Source organism: Oryza glaberrima, chromosome 5, assembly GCF_000147395.1.
Source record: "Oryza glaberrima chromosome 5, OglaRS2, whole genome shotgun sequence".
Classification (NCBI taxonomy): Eukaryota; Viridiplantae; Streptophyta; class Magnoliopsida; order Poales; family Poaceae; genus Oryza; species Oryza glaberrima.
The window spans coordinates 3702273-3719917 of NC_068330.1; the positions used below are offsets into that span (position 1 = coordinate 3702273).

Here is a 17645-nt window from a genome sequence, read left to right on the forward strand (position 1 = left end):
TTACTCCTCGAATCTGTACTAGGCGAGATCAGATATGGCGCTAGATCCCTCTTGCCGGTCTCCATAGACGCCGGATGGGGTATGTCTAGGCTAGTCTTTGATGTCAATATTTGGCGACTTGTCTTGGCGTATATTGGCTTGTGTATTGTGCGTCTATGGTGGGTGTGTCCTCTCTCCCCTAGAGGGCTTGTATTTATACCCATAGATACCCCATTGTCCAACTAAAACTAGGGAGACCAATATGGATACAATCCGACTAATCCCTATCGTTTCCATATAGAATTCTACTCGTCCTTCCTTATCCGGGACTCCTTCTATACACGAGGTTTGTTTCCGTATGAAACATGGTATATGGTAGGCCCTGTCAAGTTTAGTTAACTACTATTAGGTATGGACGTAACTACACAGCTAGCAGTAGCTGGTTTGTCTAAACCACCTACCACTCCATCTATAAGAGGCACCATCCACCTATACTTCAAATACAATTTTCTCTTAAACTACTCATCCGATCTACAATCCGGTTACGCCGTTGTGTTCGTAACAATTAAATCTTTACAACAAGATCTCACATGATTATATTTTGATGAAAAATCACAAATTACTTTTATGATATGTCTAAGTTACTTTTAGAATTCACTAAGTTACTTCTTAGAATATACAAGTAAATTTAGTAAAACCTAAAAGTAATTTACATATATGATAGAAGTAACTTAGAACAAAACGAAGGTAACTTTAGCATGTCATTTGTCGTAAATCCGTTGCAGAGATAAAAATATGACTTTATATAGAAATTAAATTAATCAGCACAAATTATGAAATTAACTAAAAAAATAATAAAAGTAATCACCTCAAAGCATTATGAATGTATAGGAAGTATTTTAATCAAATCTTTTATATATATATATATAATTTGTTCAGTGAAAAAAGGCATAAATTAAAGTTACTTTCTTTTGTTATAAGTTACTTCTATAATATATGTAAATTACTTTTAGGCTTTACTGAATTTACTTTTATATGTCTAAGAAGTTACTTAGTGAAATCTAAAAGTAATTTAGACATATCATAAAAGTAATTTGTGATTTTTCATCAAAATATAATCATGTGAGATCTTATTGTAAAGATTTAATTATTACGAACATAACGGTGTAATCCGATTGTAAATCGGACGAGTAATTTAAGAGAAAATTTTATTTGAAGCATAGATGATAGGAATATTTCCCCTACTTGCTCAATGGATTAATTACAACAAAAACTCCTAAAGTACTAGCACGTGGGTGTCTCTGGTTAAGACTAATTGGAGAGGCCTCTCCAATTAGATTTACCAATTAGGTATGTGGTATCGATAACCATGATAGGAACCAATACTCCGCACAAGCGAAACGGAATGACTCATTAGCGCATGATTATAACTATCAGCTAAAAAAAATTAAAAAATAGATTAATATGTTTTTTTCAAGCAACCTTTCTATATATATTTTTTCTAAAAAAAGATGCCCACGGAAAATTAGAGGTAGAAGTTGAGAAAGGGGAGAAAAGAACTCACCTGAAGTGGATACTGTAAAGCTGTGTATTTTCAAACAAAGTCATTAGTAGTATTCTCCTTATTGTTTGTCAATTCTATAGCTTACAAACAAAGTCAGGTGTTATATTATGATTAACGGCTTTGCCGCTTTGTAATATTGCCTCTCTTAACGTGCATAAGACATTTCATTTTTGAGAATTTTGAAATTTTTAGCTTGGTTTTCCGCCACATATTCTTTGAAAAGATGTTGATGTGTTAATAGCTACAAATTAAAATGGAGAAAGCAATAGCGAAGTGAGCGTAGCTTAACTGGTTAGCTTCCTTGTGGTGGAACCAGTCCACCCAGATTCAAATCCTAAATTTAACGTGGATGCTTATATTTATGACTAATTATTCTTTCAGTGGTAGACGATGTACATGTCGACAGCGATGCGTCTGTGATGACTTCGTCAATCTCAAGACATGTCGGCTAGTCTTCCGGAGGTGCTCATAGGGGTAAGCGCCTACATTTGTACTGTGTTTCTCAAATAAAATGGAGAAAGCAATGTGTTATGCGCATTAGAGTTTAAAAAATGAATTGATATTTTTTTCTAATTTGCTTCAGTCTACTATGTTTTTTTTACTAGCACTGGCATTTGACCAAGGTTCCTACCAATTTTCATGCAATGTATGTTTCCTTTTAGCCTACAACTTGCATGCAGATTGCAATAACGCAACTGATGGCCTGGTGTATAATGTCTGAAGTTTCCATCGGTGATCGATCCAGAATATCCATTTCAGCACAGGAAAGCTTAACCGGATCTTCTCCTACTATTGAATTGTCTCCCTCAACCACATAACCTGGGGGAGGAGTTTGTCGACGGGAGATACCCGTAGATCGGATAAATAGGGTATTGGGGTACGTTGGTACGAGGATCTACATGATACGACATTAAGTAAACAAGAAGACATAGATTATACTGGTTGAGACCCCTCGTAAGGTAATAGCCCTAATCCAGTTAATCCAGTTTATATGAGATTGATATGTAAAACCATATAATACAAAGAGAACAGATGAATTCGACGTTACCGAGAGATCCTTGTTGAGATGGTTCAACGAGATCTCCCGGCGAGTAGGCTTCGCATCCTCCGGCTTCGTAAACTATGGTGAATGTGTTGGCACTATGATTCAATGATCTGAACCCCTTAAGGGGTGTGTCTTTTATATTGTGAGTTACCTTAGTCTCCAAGTAGAACTTGGAGAAAACGAACCCTGCACGGTATAGAATAAACCCAATCATCTCCGAGTAAGACTCTGATAATCACTTGCCCGTGAGGATATTTTCCATAATATCTTGTGGATCTCCTTATCGCATACGGAAACACATTGTATACACGAAGGCATACTATTCGTACATTTAGTAAGTCATAGGGATAACCATGATAACGTTATACCGGGTTATGTAGTTGAGGAAGACGACTCAATAGGAGAAGAGATGAGAGAAGCAAATTAGACTTACTCAATGTGCATATCCGTATAAGCTTATTAACAACTACTCTCTCCGCCCTAAAATGTATGAACTTACGACCGGATGGGGCTAAGTTCTTATATTTTGGGACGGATGAAGTAAAAAATAATTTGTAAGTAAAACCTTTACATGCATGCCTTTAACAATTGAAAACCAAATGTTATAAAATAAACTGCAATGAGCAAACCACAAAATCAACTTCAAAACTAGGTTTTAAAATTTAAATTTAGGTTGATGCTCTTAATACGACGAGAGTAGCGTAGGACTTTTTTTTTATATAAAAACTGAAGCAGAGGACTTCCATGCACCTTGTTGGCTTGTTGCTACAGTCAGCCAGCCAGAGCCAGGTGTTTCTTCATCAGTTCCTTCTGAATGCAGCAAACAACTGCCATTGCTCCGTTTGTGATGAACCTGAGTTCCTCTCGACACTCAAGGCTGTTGTTGGCCCGATCTTTCGGTGAGTTATGATAACTACGATTTGGGAGAAACGTTGACGATCCGACTACAACCGTACGAGACATTGTGTTGCGCCTTAGCGATCGATACACCTCTCCGTGGGTTGTTGATCTTGCCGGTGCAGATCAACCCTATTCCTGCAAGCAAATCGAAGAAATAAGCAAGAACAATATAAAAGCAATCTGATATTGCAAATAGGAATTTAATACAAATGATAAGTTAGGGTTCCGAAGAACAAGCGGACGGACGGTCTAGGCGACACGCGCGCTGCAAGCAAGTAGCAATGGTTAAACTTTAATCTATCAAAACCCAATAAACCCTGAAGGGGTACCTAGCTATATATAGGGGTGGGAGGACGACCTAGGGGTGCCTAGGGGCGTGCTCCACCTGGTTGGGGCGCACCCCACATGGGCCCCACCTGGGCCGGGGTCCCAAATGAAGTTACAAGCCCATAGGCCCATTATAGGTGACGCAGCACCTTGTGCCTGTGATTCCGGCCACACGAGATGGAATTCGGAGATGAGGCTGGATCCGTTGGAAAGAGGGCTCCGAGAGCTTTCCATCAAATACTCACGGGCCGAAAACGGAGGTCGTATGCAGATTCGGCGACCGTTTGAAGTCAGTAGTGTAGCAGGTGGCCGAATCAGATTCCAGCACTTGGACGACGTGATCTCGATATCTTCTTGTTCATCCATGATGTGAGCAATGGTTGCATCCGTGGTAGTCATGGTCACATCAGTATGAAGCTCAAGTTCAGGCTGATGTTGTTGCAAGCAGTTTCTATTGTATTCACATGAAATTTTCTCAGATTTCTTCAATTTAACAACTCAAGCATTTCACAAGCTGATCACGTAAAGTATGTTGCCACTTCCTCCAAATGCTTTGATATGGAAACGCACGCACTTTCCACTGATTTTCACTTGATTTTGCCAAATGCCAAGCATCACAACTTAATGTTGTCAGAACTGACACAACAAACTCAAACTCTTAAGAAACAAAATAAACGGCTGTTTTCACATCCTCAAACTTTCAGATACCTACACATAAAGGCATTCAGAGGTAGTGTGACACAATGTTTTTTCCTTGGCACCGGTCATCAGGCAGAGAGCAGAGTTTGGAAGATAATGCACGAGACAATATGTTGGGGGAATACTACTAGTACCACAAAGTAAACTGATATGCGTATAAATCAAATACAAGGTAAGCCGCGCAGCAGGCAAAATTGCTTGCAAAATCAAAGCATTTTTTATGATGTAATGGTCTCAGCCAAACCATTCACTTCCCCCTTAATTCCATTCTCCGGTTTCTGAAGAGTATATCTCCATCCCAACAACATAATCACAATCATCCATCACAAACTCAAAGACATGGAAATGCGAGGGGAACACCACTATTAGCAAGAAGATAGAGGGGAACTGTTTCGAAGGTGCTTACTCAAAGTGACAAATTTTAAGTTCCAAAGTGGCAAAGTCTCGATCCATGTCAACTACTCCAAATAAAATGGTCTTACTTCACTATAGTATATCATGTACTTCCATGTCATTGTTTCATGTGCATCAAATTTACTAATTACTAGTATTGTCAAAAGCTCGCAGAAGTAGAAATATGATGAGGAAAGCAAAAAATATAGGCATTCATTGAAATGTAGGAACTGTTTGGATTGAGAAATGAGATAGTCAATTAAATAGTTTGTCTGGTTTGAGGAATATAATAGGTTTGTCCCTTCACCTCACCCAGTTTGTCTGGTTTGAGGAATATAATAGGTTTGTCCCTTCACCTCACCCTCAAAAGTGCATGGCTACATGCTAAGTGAAGAAATGAAGATTGGAGTCATCCAACCAAACTTGAGGAATTATGCCATGATTGACTCAAACCAAACAGCCCAATAATGTACCAGCAAGTGGGAAGATCAAATTTAAGCTACTAGCAATAAACACATAAAACCATACTGGCATACAATTGGACTGAAAATAACAAGCAGTCACTGAGTAAAAGATGTAAGTAGCACCTAAGGCTACAGGAGTGAAATGAAGCAGCAATCGAAAGTAAAATGAAGCAACAGACATTTACCCATCAACATGTTTCCAAGAACAGAATTACTATTTCAGAAAGAATTAGAAATTTACCAGTCATCACATAAACAAACAAAATAATATATATGATACGCTGTTGTGGCAGTCCAAGGATTACAAAGCAAACTAAAAGATGTGTCCAGGTGGCTCACCCTCCTAGCAATTGATTATCTAGTTCCCATATCATCAGAAAAGATCAAGGTGACAGCTAGAGCTGCTAGTCCAGTACGGTAGTTACTGGCAGATTATTAGGGACCATCTGCTAATGACTCCGTGAACAAGGGAAGATATGGAAGATAACGTTTCTCGTAACCACGTCCAAATTTATGTATAAGACGCACTTCCCTTTTATCAATTTCATATGACATGAGCATACGATCTCGCCCAAAGACAACGAAAAACATCTTGCGTTCTTGGACTGAGACAACAACGTAACCATATCCAAGATAAGGACTTATCGCCCTCCCAAGTAGATGCATAGAGCTCACAATGTGCTGCAATGACCACCGCTCACTGTCGTAGTCATCAAGAACCCACACTGATAGTTTGGTGGCGTCATTACTGGCAGTACTTACAAAGTGCAACAGGCCCTGAGACAGATCAACGAGTTCCTCCTTGTATGGAGTAAACGAATGATGAGCACCATACAGAGGATGCCCTTCCTCGTCGTGTGGCAGACGAATGGTTCTCCAAGTCTTCCCCTCCACGTCCACTGCCACCAGCTTGGAATCCGTGATGCTCAGGGGCTCCACGGCGAGCAAATGCAGCATTCCATTGAAAAAGACGGTCTTCGGCCGATTCAGAGTACCGACTTCAGTGCTCCATCCGGAGTCCATCTCACCACTCCACTCTCCGGTTTTCGACGAGTAAATATTGAGCCTGAGATAATGATCATAACCATCGATATCCAAGTACTCCGCAAACTCGAACACATGGAAGTGTGAGGAGACAGCCGGATCGAAGCCCAATCGTTCAATCTTGGAACAGCACCAGTCCAAGTCCGGCAAGACGAACGAGTTCTTGGTGGCGGGATTGCACACCACATAGTTGAATACATCTGGATTGCTCAGATTGCGGCAGCAGCAGAGGATGAGGCCATTGCAGCCATCCAGGAGACGGATGCGTTCGCACTTGGGCAGGAAGGAGAAGGAAGTGTCGATGGGAGGCGGGGGATCCGCCGCGGGGACGGCCTGGAAACGATGGGGGTCTGCGAGAGGCCGCCAGTAGGGCTCCATGCTGAAGATGCCGGCGATGGCGTTGTGGAGGTGATACCTCGGCAGGAGGCGGCGGTGGTCGGGGTCGGAGATGACGCGGCGCCACCGCCTGCAGACGCGCTTGGAACGGCAGAGCGACATGTAGGGCACGCGCGAGAGGATCTCGACGAGGAGGTCGTCGGTGAGCCTCTCCGCCGGGTTGTCCCGCGGCGGCGGCGGCGGCGCCGTACGCCTCGGCCTCTTGCTGCTGCTGTTGTGGGAGGTCCCCGCCATCGATCCACCACCGCGCGGGGCCGGCCGCGCTGCAGATGGATGGAAGCGAGGGATAGATCAAAATATCTTCGCTGTGGGAGGGAGGAAGGAAGCACGTACCGGAGCCGGAGATGATCCCGTCGAGACCGCGGCGGCGGCGGCGGCGGCGGCGAGGGTTTGGCCGTTTGGGTACCGAGCAACAGCGGCGTAGCGAATGGGCCAATGGGGGTGAGAGAGAGAGAGAGAGAATCTTGGGCCTTTGGGCCCAAATGCGACTTTTGCACAAGCGGACCAGCTCGTGGACCTCCTCCTTCTCACCGCCCAGATGGGAGGTTCTAACTTTTAAATTTAACTTTTTAAAATTAAGGTTTAAATCGAAGTTGTAGAGCAATATCTCCAGCAATAGCTCCTATTTTACAGCCCCTAAAAATTTAATGGGGGCTTCCCCCATTTTCTAAGTACCTAAAAAATACCTTTAACTCCAGCAGCAGTCCCTTTTCTCGTCCCTTATTTCATTTCATCTTCTATTTTAACATATATACTTTAAAGTACAAATCTATAGTTCTATACTCTACGCTACTCCTAGTATAAAACCATAATAATGCAACCATATTTAAATTCACAATTCAAATTTGATTCTTTTAAAAAAAATAAAATGGAAATACAAATCCTAGTAGCATGTATTTGTAGCTCGGGTGAAACGAGCTTCTGCTGCTGTGGCGCTTCCATGCATTTTCTCACATGTGTTGATTTTTCCCGTCTTCTCATCCACCAATAGACCAGCTACTTCTCTCACAAAGCAACAACCAAGCAAAGCAACAAAAAAGCTGCATAGCACATCGCATGTATCACTTTCCCCATTCTTCTAGGTCCCACAATCGCAGCTGCTAGTGCTACCCTGCTACTACTTTCTCAATTTCGCAGCCTGCAACAACACTTGAATCATCCAGTGCCTCGACGCCATTGCATGACTCGGCCACTGGGCTATGTTTTTCATCGAGTTCAGGCAGAGGGTGCAGGCTAGAGGAGACTCCAGGTACAGCAGACGCGTCGGCCGGGAAGGAGCGTCGGGTAGAGGAATGCACCTGAGGGATAACACGGTAGGCAGGGAGGAGCCGCACCGGCCGGGGATGAGCACTGGGCAGGGGAGGTGCCGGCGGACCAAGACCACGTCGGGCGGCTCCCACGCTTTTCCAACCGTGGATGGGGGTAGTGCAGTAGAGCCCCTGAGACTGGGGGCTTGGAAAGGTTATTTGGGTGCCTACCTAATTTAGGATCCTTGATAGGGCTCTGCTGGATTGAGTTTTTTAGCCTCAACACCCAAAATCTGTTTAGGGGCTATATTTAGTGTCCCTGCTGGAGATGCTCTAACGAAATTGCTAAAAAGCGAACAGTCGCGCGTCTCCCCTCCCGCACGGCGCGGCCACGTGGCATGCGTGGAGAGGAGGGCCGCGGTGGAACGGCGGGGAGTGCCACGTGCGCGCGTTTTTTTTCCTTCGGTTTTTCTTTTCATTTTTTTCTGGTTTTTTCCCTGATTCGGCGTTTCTCGTTTTTTTCCTTTCAGTTTTTCTTTTTGGCTTTTTCTGGTTATTTTCCTGGTTTCTTTTGGTTTTAAACTTATATGTATATAAATTTTGTATTCGTACATCTATAAAGTTTTATATACGTACAAATACAAAGTTTGTATACGTGGTGTTTTTTTCCTTTGGTTTTCGGTTTTTTAAATATGTATGTATTTACGTATACAAAGTTTGTATAAGCATATACAAAGTTTGTATATGTGGTGTTTTTTTCTTTTTTCTTGGTTTTCGGTTTTTTAAATATGTATGTATTTACGTATACAAAGTTTGTATAAGCTTACCAAAGTTTGTATACAATAGTACTAGTAGTATAGTATAGTAATAGCAACAATGTAGTAGTACGAGTAGTAGTACTATATGAGTAGTAGTAGTTGGTGGTACTAGTATACATAGTACTAGTGGCATGTAGCCTAGTGCTTATAAGAGCCTCAGTAGCACCTGAGGTCCAGTCTTCGAAGATGCTCATATGGGTCGACAGCGAGGCGTCTGTGGTGACTTCGTCGATCTCTCCAGGATTTGCCGGCCCAATTTTCGAAGATGCTCGTATGGGTAAGATTTGCATGCGTGTGTTTATAGGGGTGAATGCGCGCGTTGTGAGTGTCTGCGTTAAAGTACTAGTAGTAGCAGCAGCATAGGACTGTCCGCGCGGGCGGCGGCTGGGCGCCAATCGTCCATTAGCAGTCCCCGCAGTCTAATCCCAGTTACATCACTATTTATTTCATAAAAGAACTTCAGCCAGCTTCACTTCTATCTTGGATGCAGCAGGACGGTGAGGCTCCTGATCGGACGACGCGGATGGCGCCCGATGTTTTCCACCGGATCGGGTACTTGATGCAGAGTTAGCCCGAGACAGTCTCTATGAAAAACATCCTATCTGAAATTTTGTTTTGTTTCGGATGCAAACAACACTGAAATCACCAGAGATATGCACGCTTTGGGAGTACAATACTGAAAGCGTTGCGCCGTTCAGCAGCAATCTGCCGTCTGCTCTAGAGGGGTACACACACGCACCCACATATATTTGCAGGAGGATTAGAAAGGAGGTGAATGCACGCGCGAAGGGCGCATGATCGTGGATCAGCGCTACCTGTAGTCGCCGGCCGGCGCTGATGGCATCCCTGCCGGCGAGTCCTCGAAACAACAAGTTGATCCTGTTCTTGGCCAAGTCAAATATCATCAATGGTGTGCCATAAATGAATACAAGGCGATTCTGATTCATGGAGCGTCTAAATTATCAAATATTAAAGCTGGATATTTATTTGTATAAAATTGGGAGGAGTTTAAGCCTTATTGGCATCGAACCATAATTTATGCATATTGCATATTTATAGTCTCGCTCATCATAAAATATCGGATGTGGATATTTATTTCTATAAACTTGGGATGAGTTTGAGTCTTATGGGCATTAGACCAATCATGATTCATACGTATTTATATGGACGTGACGACATAGCTAGTGCTAGCTGGTTTGTCTAAACCAGCTACCACTCCATTTAAGAGAAACACTATCTACCTATACTTTAAATATAATTTTCTCTTAAACTACTCATCTGATCTACGATCCGATTGTACCGTTGTGTTCATAATAATTAAATCTTTATAACAAGATCTCACATAATTATATTTTGATGAAAATTTATATATTAGTTTTATAATATATCTAAATTACTTTTAGATTTCACTAAATTACTTCTTGGACATATAAAAGTAAATTCAATAAAGCCTAAAAAAAAGAAAGTAACTTTAATGAATGCCTTTTTCATTGGACATGAAGTCATATTTTTATCCCTACAACGAATTACTTCTAATGTCGTGACAAAGTTACTTCCGTTTTATTTTAAGTTACTTTTATAATATACTAGAAAAAAATGCCCGTGTGTTGCAACGGGTGAATGCTATTTTAACCTTGTTGTTATACAGTTTAGTTAAGATGAAATTCACTGTGAGAATTCGCTTGGATATATATTTTTTCTTTACAAAATCATGAGTAGCAGTGAGGAGTCTGATCATCTCAAGTTAGCATGTGAGTTTTTTAAAATTATATGACTACTTCTGTATTTCCAAAAGCGGTCGAACTTAAACACTGACTCAAATATGGATATGTATTTCCAAAAAAACTTGAAAAGCGACTCATACACGGATGACGTACCAAAATACCGACAAAAACATCTTTAATTTTTATAATAGTAGAGATGCAAATTACTTTTAGACTTTATTGAATTTACTTTTATATGTCTAAGAAGTAATTTAGTTAAATCTAAAAATAACTTAGTGTAGTTAATGCTAATTCTCTCTTTTCTCATGAAGCCACATCACCTCAATTATTTTTAGCCTTTGGATGATTCATCTAGGGTGTAAAATGCATCTCTTCACATCACCTCAATGTTTTTAGTCTTTATATGATTTATCAAGAGTGTAAATTGCACATCTTCCTCCTAAAGGCACACCATACAACCTAATCATTTACAGCCTTTGGATAATTGAAAATGTTACAAAAATATATAAACACATAAAAAAATCGTATAGTAGGTAAGAAAGAAAATTTTAGAACTCATATATACTATTATCACACAATTCTCCCGCAGCAAACACGCGGGGTACCCATCTAGTATATATGATAAAGTAACTTACGTATATAATAAAAGTAATTTACAAATATAAATATTTTTTCATCATAATATAATCATGTAAGATCTTGTTCTGAAGATTTAATTGTAACGAACACAATGGTGTAATCGGATTGTAGATTGGATAAGTAATTTGAGAGAAAACTTTGTTTCAAGAAGTACGATGTAGTACACTCCACGTTTTCTCCATATTCAGGCGTCGCTGGTTACGGCAAAAACAAGAGGCCTCTCCAAATAGATTTTACGTATTTATATTAATGCCGAATGAGTTACAGATTTGCCTCATGGATGTCATGTACGAGAGCAATTCCTTCCCTCTCCAAATTGTACTAGATGGATGGGATCAATCCTCAAAATTCTTCAAAACAAGCATCATTCGCTAAAGAAAACAATGTTATTCCTTCTCTCTCCAAATTGTACTAGACGGGATCAATCTTAAAAATTAAGACAAGCATCATTCGCTAAAGAAAACAACGCTAGCCATGAGGGCGAGGCATACATATTTAAAACAAACATGGACATCGTGGCCGGGTGTCGATGAGATGAAATTGTCGATTTATCAGTATTTATGCTATACCCGAGACATATTAGCTAAAACTAACAAGACTAACTATTCATTCATTTCATTTGTCTATGATCGACGAGGCTAGATAAAATCATGATTGAGCGCGGCCATGTCACTATACTATTAACATGTTTAAAATAGATGGGGTTGGATACACCGTTGCTGGGCACTGACGAGACAAAAGCAAAGACAAAATCCATGTTTGATGAACGCGGTGTACATGACTAGCACCGACGAGGCAAAGGTCACCCCATTCACCCAGCCGTGTCTTTCTCGACGCCGGCAAGGCGTTGGGGTACTACGACGCGCGGAGCACAACACTGAAGACGGTGTGCTCGTGGTCTAGTCGACACACATCGACATCGTGGCCGACAAGCCAAGTGCCACCGCCTAGACCACATCGACATCGTGGCCGACAAGCCGAGTGCCACCGCCGATTGGTGTTTTTATCTTCACGACAACGCGTCTTCGCCATTTTACACTAAAAATCAACCTGATATTGGCACACTTGCTAGTTAATCGGTATACTTTTTTATTGTAAAAGTTACACATTTAATACTTAGGGCTTGTTCACTTTGCTACCATTTTCAACCTTACCGAGTTTTGGCAAAGTTACCAAAAAAGTGGCTATATTTAGTTTGTTGCCAAATTTTAGTAACTACATATAAAATCTTGCTAAAATTTAACAACCTTACAAAAAAAATTTTGGCAACCTTACCAAAATTTGGCAATACCAAAACTAGGTAAGGTTAAAAATGGTAACAAAGTAAACAAGGCTTTAATAAAGAATCCAAGATGTTCTACCACTTAAAAAAATATTACATGATAAAATATGTGATGATATTATTTTTATTCTATTATAAAATAAATATGCTAGTGGGTGAACTTACTAATTCTAAACCTATATATTTTTTTTAATTTTTTTTCATTAAATAATTTATAAAGAAAATTGTGAACCCTATTTTAGTTTCGACAAATGGGCATATATGACATTAAAAAACATTTACAGGTGTGTATATAAAAATAATTTATTTATTACGTATAAAAATTTGTGGATTTTTTCTCTTAGTATTTTGGTTTTACTATATATTCAGTTGTAGGAGTACCACTGAGTATGCGTAGACGTAGTATATTTAAAGAAGGTAAATGAATGGAAGTTTGTAGGAGATAGTTTTGGAAGCCTCTGAAATCTATACGTGATATTTTGCTTTAGATTTTTTTCTCACTAATGATTCTGAAGGTACATGAATGGAAGTTTGTATGAGATAATTTTGGAAGCATCTGGAATTTATACATGATATTTTGCTCTAGATTTTTTTTTCTCACCGATGATTCTTAAGCATTCTTTTGTCTAATATGAATTAATGATTTTTCTTCTAAGGAAGGGGCGCTGCGTGGACCAATTAAAAGCCAGCCTTTTGATTTGGCTGATGAGGTGTGACTGATCCAATTGCTGGTATTGGATAGCAAGGTTGCCTCTTTTTCATTCTTTGTTTTGGATTTTTTTCTTAATATTTTGGTTTATATATATACAGTTCTATGAGTACTACCGAGTAGCCGTAGGCATAGTATATTTAAAGAAGTGTTCTATATTTAAAAAAGGTAAATGAAAGAAAGTTTGTATGAGATAGTTTTGGGAGCCTCTAGAATTCATAGGTGATATTTTGCTCTAGCTTTTTTTCCCACTAATGATTGTTAAGCATTTTTCGTCTAGTATGAATTAATGATTTTTCTTCGGGGAGCCACGTGAACCAATCAAAAGAGCCAGTTTTAAATTAGTAGATATGTAGTCTCGCGCGTCAACCCGTAACCTTCTGGATCTCTCGTGGACGCGCATATGGCTATCTGCCTCGGCCAACCATCGTCCCATGCAATTAGCCCTATCTTGGATAGCCACGCTGGTTCATCCTGCACGTGGTCCCGTGGATAACGTGATTGAGGCAACCACGTTGTACATGCGCTTGCCAATGTGTTAACAAACTTACTAAAAATTGTAGATTTAATTAACACATTTTATAATTAACAAAACAATATATATACATTCTGTTATGGATTACCTGACCAAGTTTTTAACATCTTATACTATTTATAACATTATGAAAATATAAAAAATAATTAAAAAATAATAAGAAATGACCACAACTTAGCCTTAAAGCTATAATCTGTTGAGCAACTTCATACATACCAATGTCATATTGCTTTTGGATCATTACACTGAGGCCGATAATCAACACAAGCTTATATTTCCTAAAGTTAATGCCTCTTTTTTTTTTGCATGGTTTGAGATGGCTTTAAAATCTGTTTTATTTGGTGACTCGGGGCGCATGACATATATATTGAAAAACTTGGCTGTGTGAGTATTTCTTGTCATTCGTATTTTCTTTGCATTATGATTTCTAGTGTTCTTCACAAACTCTAGTATATTTCTCTTATTAACCAACTGTTATAAATAATCACCTAAGGCTATTTATAAATATGCTGAACCAACATGTCCAGTTGTATTTATCAACCTCAAATAATTAATAGTTAGTGTGCTTTTGTGTAGTGACTTGTTTGATTTGGTCAAACAATTACATGAGGTGAATTTAACCTTATGGAATTTTCACATAGATAACATTTATATGAAAAATCTAGATTGCTCGATTAAGTTACTTGTTTTGCTGACTGAACGTACTCCTTGATAGTATATATATATTTTTAAGAGAATGAAAATATTACCGAGGGTAGAAATATATTTTTTTAATGCGCATTGTATAGGTATTCAAGTTATGCATGGTCAGAATCATGTTTCCGAATTCATCGATTTATGTGCAGAATAACATAATGTGGCCATGGATTTAATCATATTAGGATTTTATTATTTTATCAAACAAGAGTTTTGCTCGTCGAACAGCAATCCTAATGAATGGAACTATCGTAAAGGGAGTTTCTCAACAGTCTAAGGCATGTCAAAGAACTATCCTAATGACTGGGATGGCTATAGTAAAGGGGAGTTTCTAATGTAACTTCAACAAATGCACCCAAAAAATCTGAGGAAATTATTTAAGAATGATGACGGTATGGATTGACAGTTAAAAGACAAGCAGTCACCAAAGTTATTATCTGATATTGTTCAAGATGATAGCCTGAAAGGACGAGAACATAATTTGCAAGACTTTCCTAATTATATCTCCCAAGAAATCGCTATAAGCATTTCAACAGGCTACCTGATAAGGTTAAGATAATTGACATATATTTTTCTAGATTTATTGATAAAGGTGGTGTAATAGTGACATCCTGTCTTCTACATGCTATTATGGTGATCAAAATGTACTACTTAAAATCATTAGTGAATGGACTCCAAACTTTTGGATAGTGGTATACGAGAGAGCAGGTAAGAAATTATTTTTGACTCCGGTTATAATATTTTACCTTTTCTTACGCTCTTTGGTTTGTAGGTTGGCCGAAGATGAATCTAGCCGGCATGTTCTTTCCTGATGAGTGAGAACCATCTGTAGTTCTGTTAGTAGCAACTATTGCACCATGTATGCCACCATCATTATTGTAGTTCATCATACATATGTGACTGTGGTCCACTAATTTTATTATATGTACTTTTATCCATTGTTACGTTGTGCAACCATATATCCCAATTTAAATTGAAATTTATGCATTGACCATAGGTCGTTGGAATGCTATGAATGGAACTACGGGAGCTGGAGTAGCTTCTAACTCCAGTAGTTGAGGTACCGGCAGCTTAGCTTACATTTGAAGATCTGGATACCGAAATGAATGATCAATCTGTCGGTTTGCTACAAATTAATTGGTTATATAAAAATGAAGTAATGCTATGGTGATGAAAAGTGATGATAAAAAGAACATTACTTAAGATTATAAAGATTATAAAAGCCTTATATTTTAGGAAATATATACTATATAATACTGTATGGGTACATCTATTTATTATAAAATGTATGTACAAAAGCATTAGGGGGTTCTTGTTGACGACACTACTTATCAAGTGGTGGAGCCTGCAACAAGAGTATATTTGCATTATTATAGTACAGCTTTGGTAGGAAAAAATGAAACACAACATGCAGCAAAGTTGAGAGCAGCGCTGCGGTCAACGTACCAGTCAACGTACCAGGTAGTATCTCAGTGTAAACAACCTATAGCCATAGATTATAATGAAAGGTATTTTTGACCTTGCACCATAATCCTTCATCTCTCTTAGATAACTTCCTATGTAATTATATTATGGGATGGAGGGAGTATGAAAATATGTGGAGACTATTGGAAACATAGAAGCTTATTGCATGAGACTGTCATATCCGTACTATATTCACAAGCTTCTCGTGTGAAGAATTTTTTACTACAAAGCTTACTTTTAGAGAATGATAGAGAGTTTCATATTTATTTTTTCTAAGTTTATTTAGAAGAGTACATGTAGCATATTTTCTTATGCTACATATAACATATTTGCCACATGTTATATATATTATCTAAAAGGAATTCTATACAAAATTAATTGTTATCTTTACTGTCTTCAAATACATATTTTTTTAATCAGACACAAACAGAACAGTTTTAGTAGTTTCCATTGTCTAGATGACACACATTGTTCAACGCAGCAAGGAGACTTATCAATGAATATCAACTTAGCCATAGCCATTGAGTTCCACTAACATGATTTCAGTAGCTACCACATGAAACATTACAGCAAAGCTAAAATGTACATTTTGGAAATATACAGTACTGCTAATTGGCGTCTGACAGAAAATAATAATTCATTATAGCCGAGTATTCTTGATGAGGACATCCTCCACTATTACCCGCTGGCAAAGACGCAAAAGTCGGGCAGCGACCGTATAAGCCTCTAAATAATCCCACCTTGCTTAGCTTGGGAGGAGGAAACCACCTTAAAAGAGAGAGCCACACTTCCCTGTTGGACTAGTCTTTTAGAAAGATTGGACCTTTCCCTGAGTGGGTGTGGCTAAGAACTGTTGGAGTCCGAGCAACCTTAATTTGTTGGGCCTCGACCAACCCCACCTGGGCCGGATCGTTATCAATTCCCTTGACGTTCTACGATTATGGTGATATCTTTCATGTGATTTAGCATTCAACAACATAATTTTCAAAGTTTTCACACAATAGATTCTTAAAAATCTAATAAAAATCAAATATAGGAATTAACATAATTTTCAAAGTTTTCACACAATAGATTCTTAAAAATCTAATAAAAATCAAATATAGGAATTAACATAATTTTCAAAGTTTTCACACAATAGATTCTTAAAAATATAATAAAAGGTGTAACCTTCCTTAACTAGTTCATATCATTCCAACACCGAAGAACTAACATAAACTCCCATGCTGACATGTTCTACGACACCGAAGAACTAACATAAACTCCCATGCTGACATGTTCTACGATTGTGGTGATATCTTTCATGTGATTTAGCATTCAACACATCAAATATAGGAATTAACATAATTTTCAAAGTTTTCACACAATAGATTCTTAAAAATCTAATAAAAGGTGTAACCTTCCTTAACTAGTTCATATCATTCCAACACCGAAGAACTAACATAAACTCCCATGCTAAGCAAAACAAAAAGTAGTCGTACGGTAGCCTAAGGAAAAAGATCCAACAAAAAAACAAAAAGATAAATAGCATAACAATCAAATATACATAATATCATGCAAATCCTAACAGAGTTCAAAGTTACTGAAACATTGGCCCATAAAGTGAGGTTATGGAGTGCACCCAACCACCTAAAACAATGTAGCACATCGCTGCTACTCATATTGATGATTTTTGAGTTTTAACTCCAATATCATAATTAAGGTTAACAAACTGAGCATTGCG

The 17645-nt window shown here is 38.7% G+C and overlaps 1 protein-coding gene across 1 annotated transcript; it reads right to left on the bottom strand.

Moving 5' to 3' along the window:
• Positions 1-5623: 5623 nt before the first annotated feature.
• LOC127772628 (F-box protein At5g07610-like) lies at positions 5624-7271 on the bottom strand. Its single transcript, XM_052298580.1, has 2 exons — positions 7145-7271; positions 5624-7074 (listed from the first exon to the last, which is right to left on the bottom strand). The coding sequence occupies exon 2, from the start codon at positions 7043-7045 to the stop codon at positions 5807-5809; it is 1239 nt and encodes a 412-aa protein (XP_052154540.1). The 5' UTR covers positions 7046-7074; positions 7145-7271; the 3' UTR covers positions 5624-5806.
• Positions 7272-17645: the final 10374 nt, after the last annotated feature.

Excerpts from the sequence above, each read along its gene's own strand:
- LOC127772628 (XM_052298580.1), bottom strand. The coding sequence starts at position 7,045 with ATGGCGGGGACCTCCCACAACAGCAGCAGCAAGAGGCCGAGGCGTACG.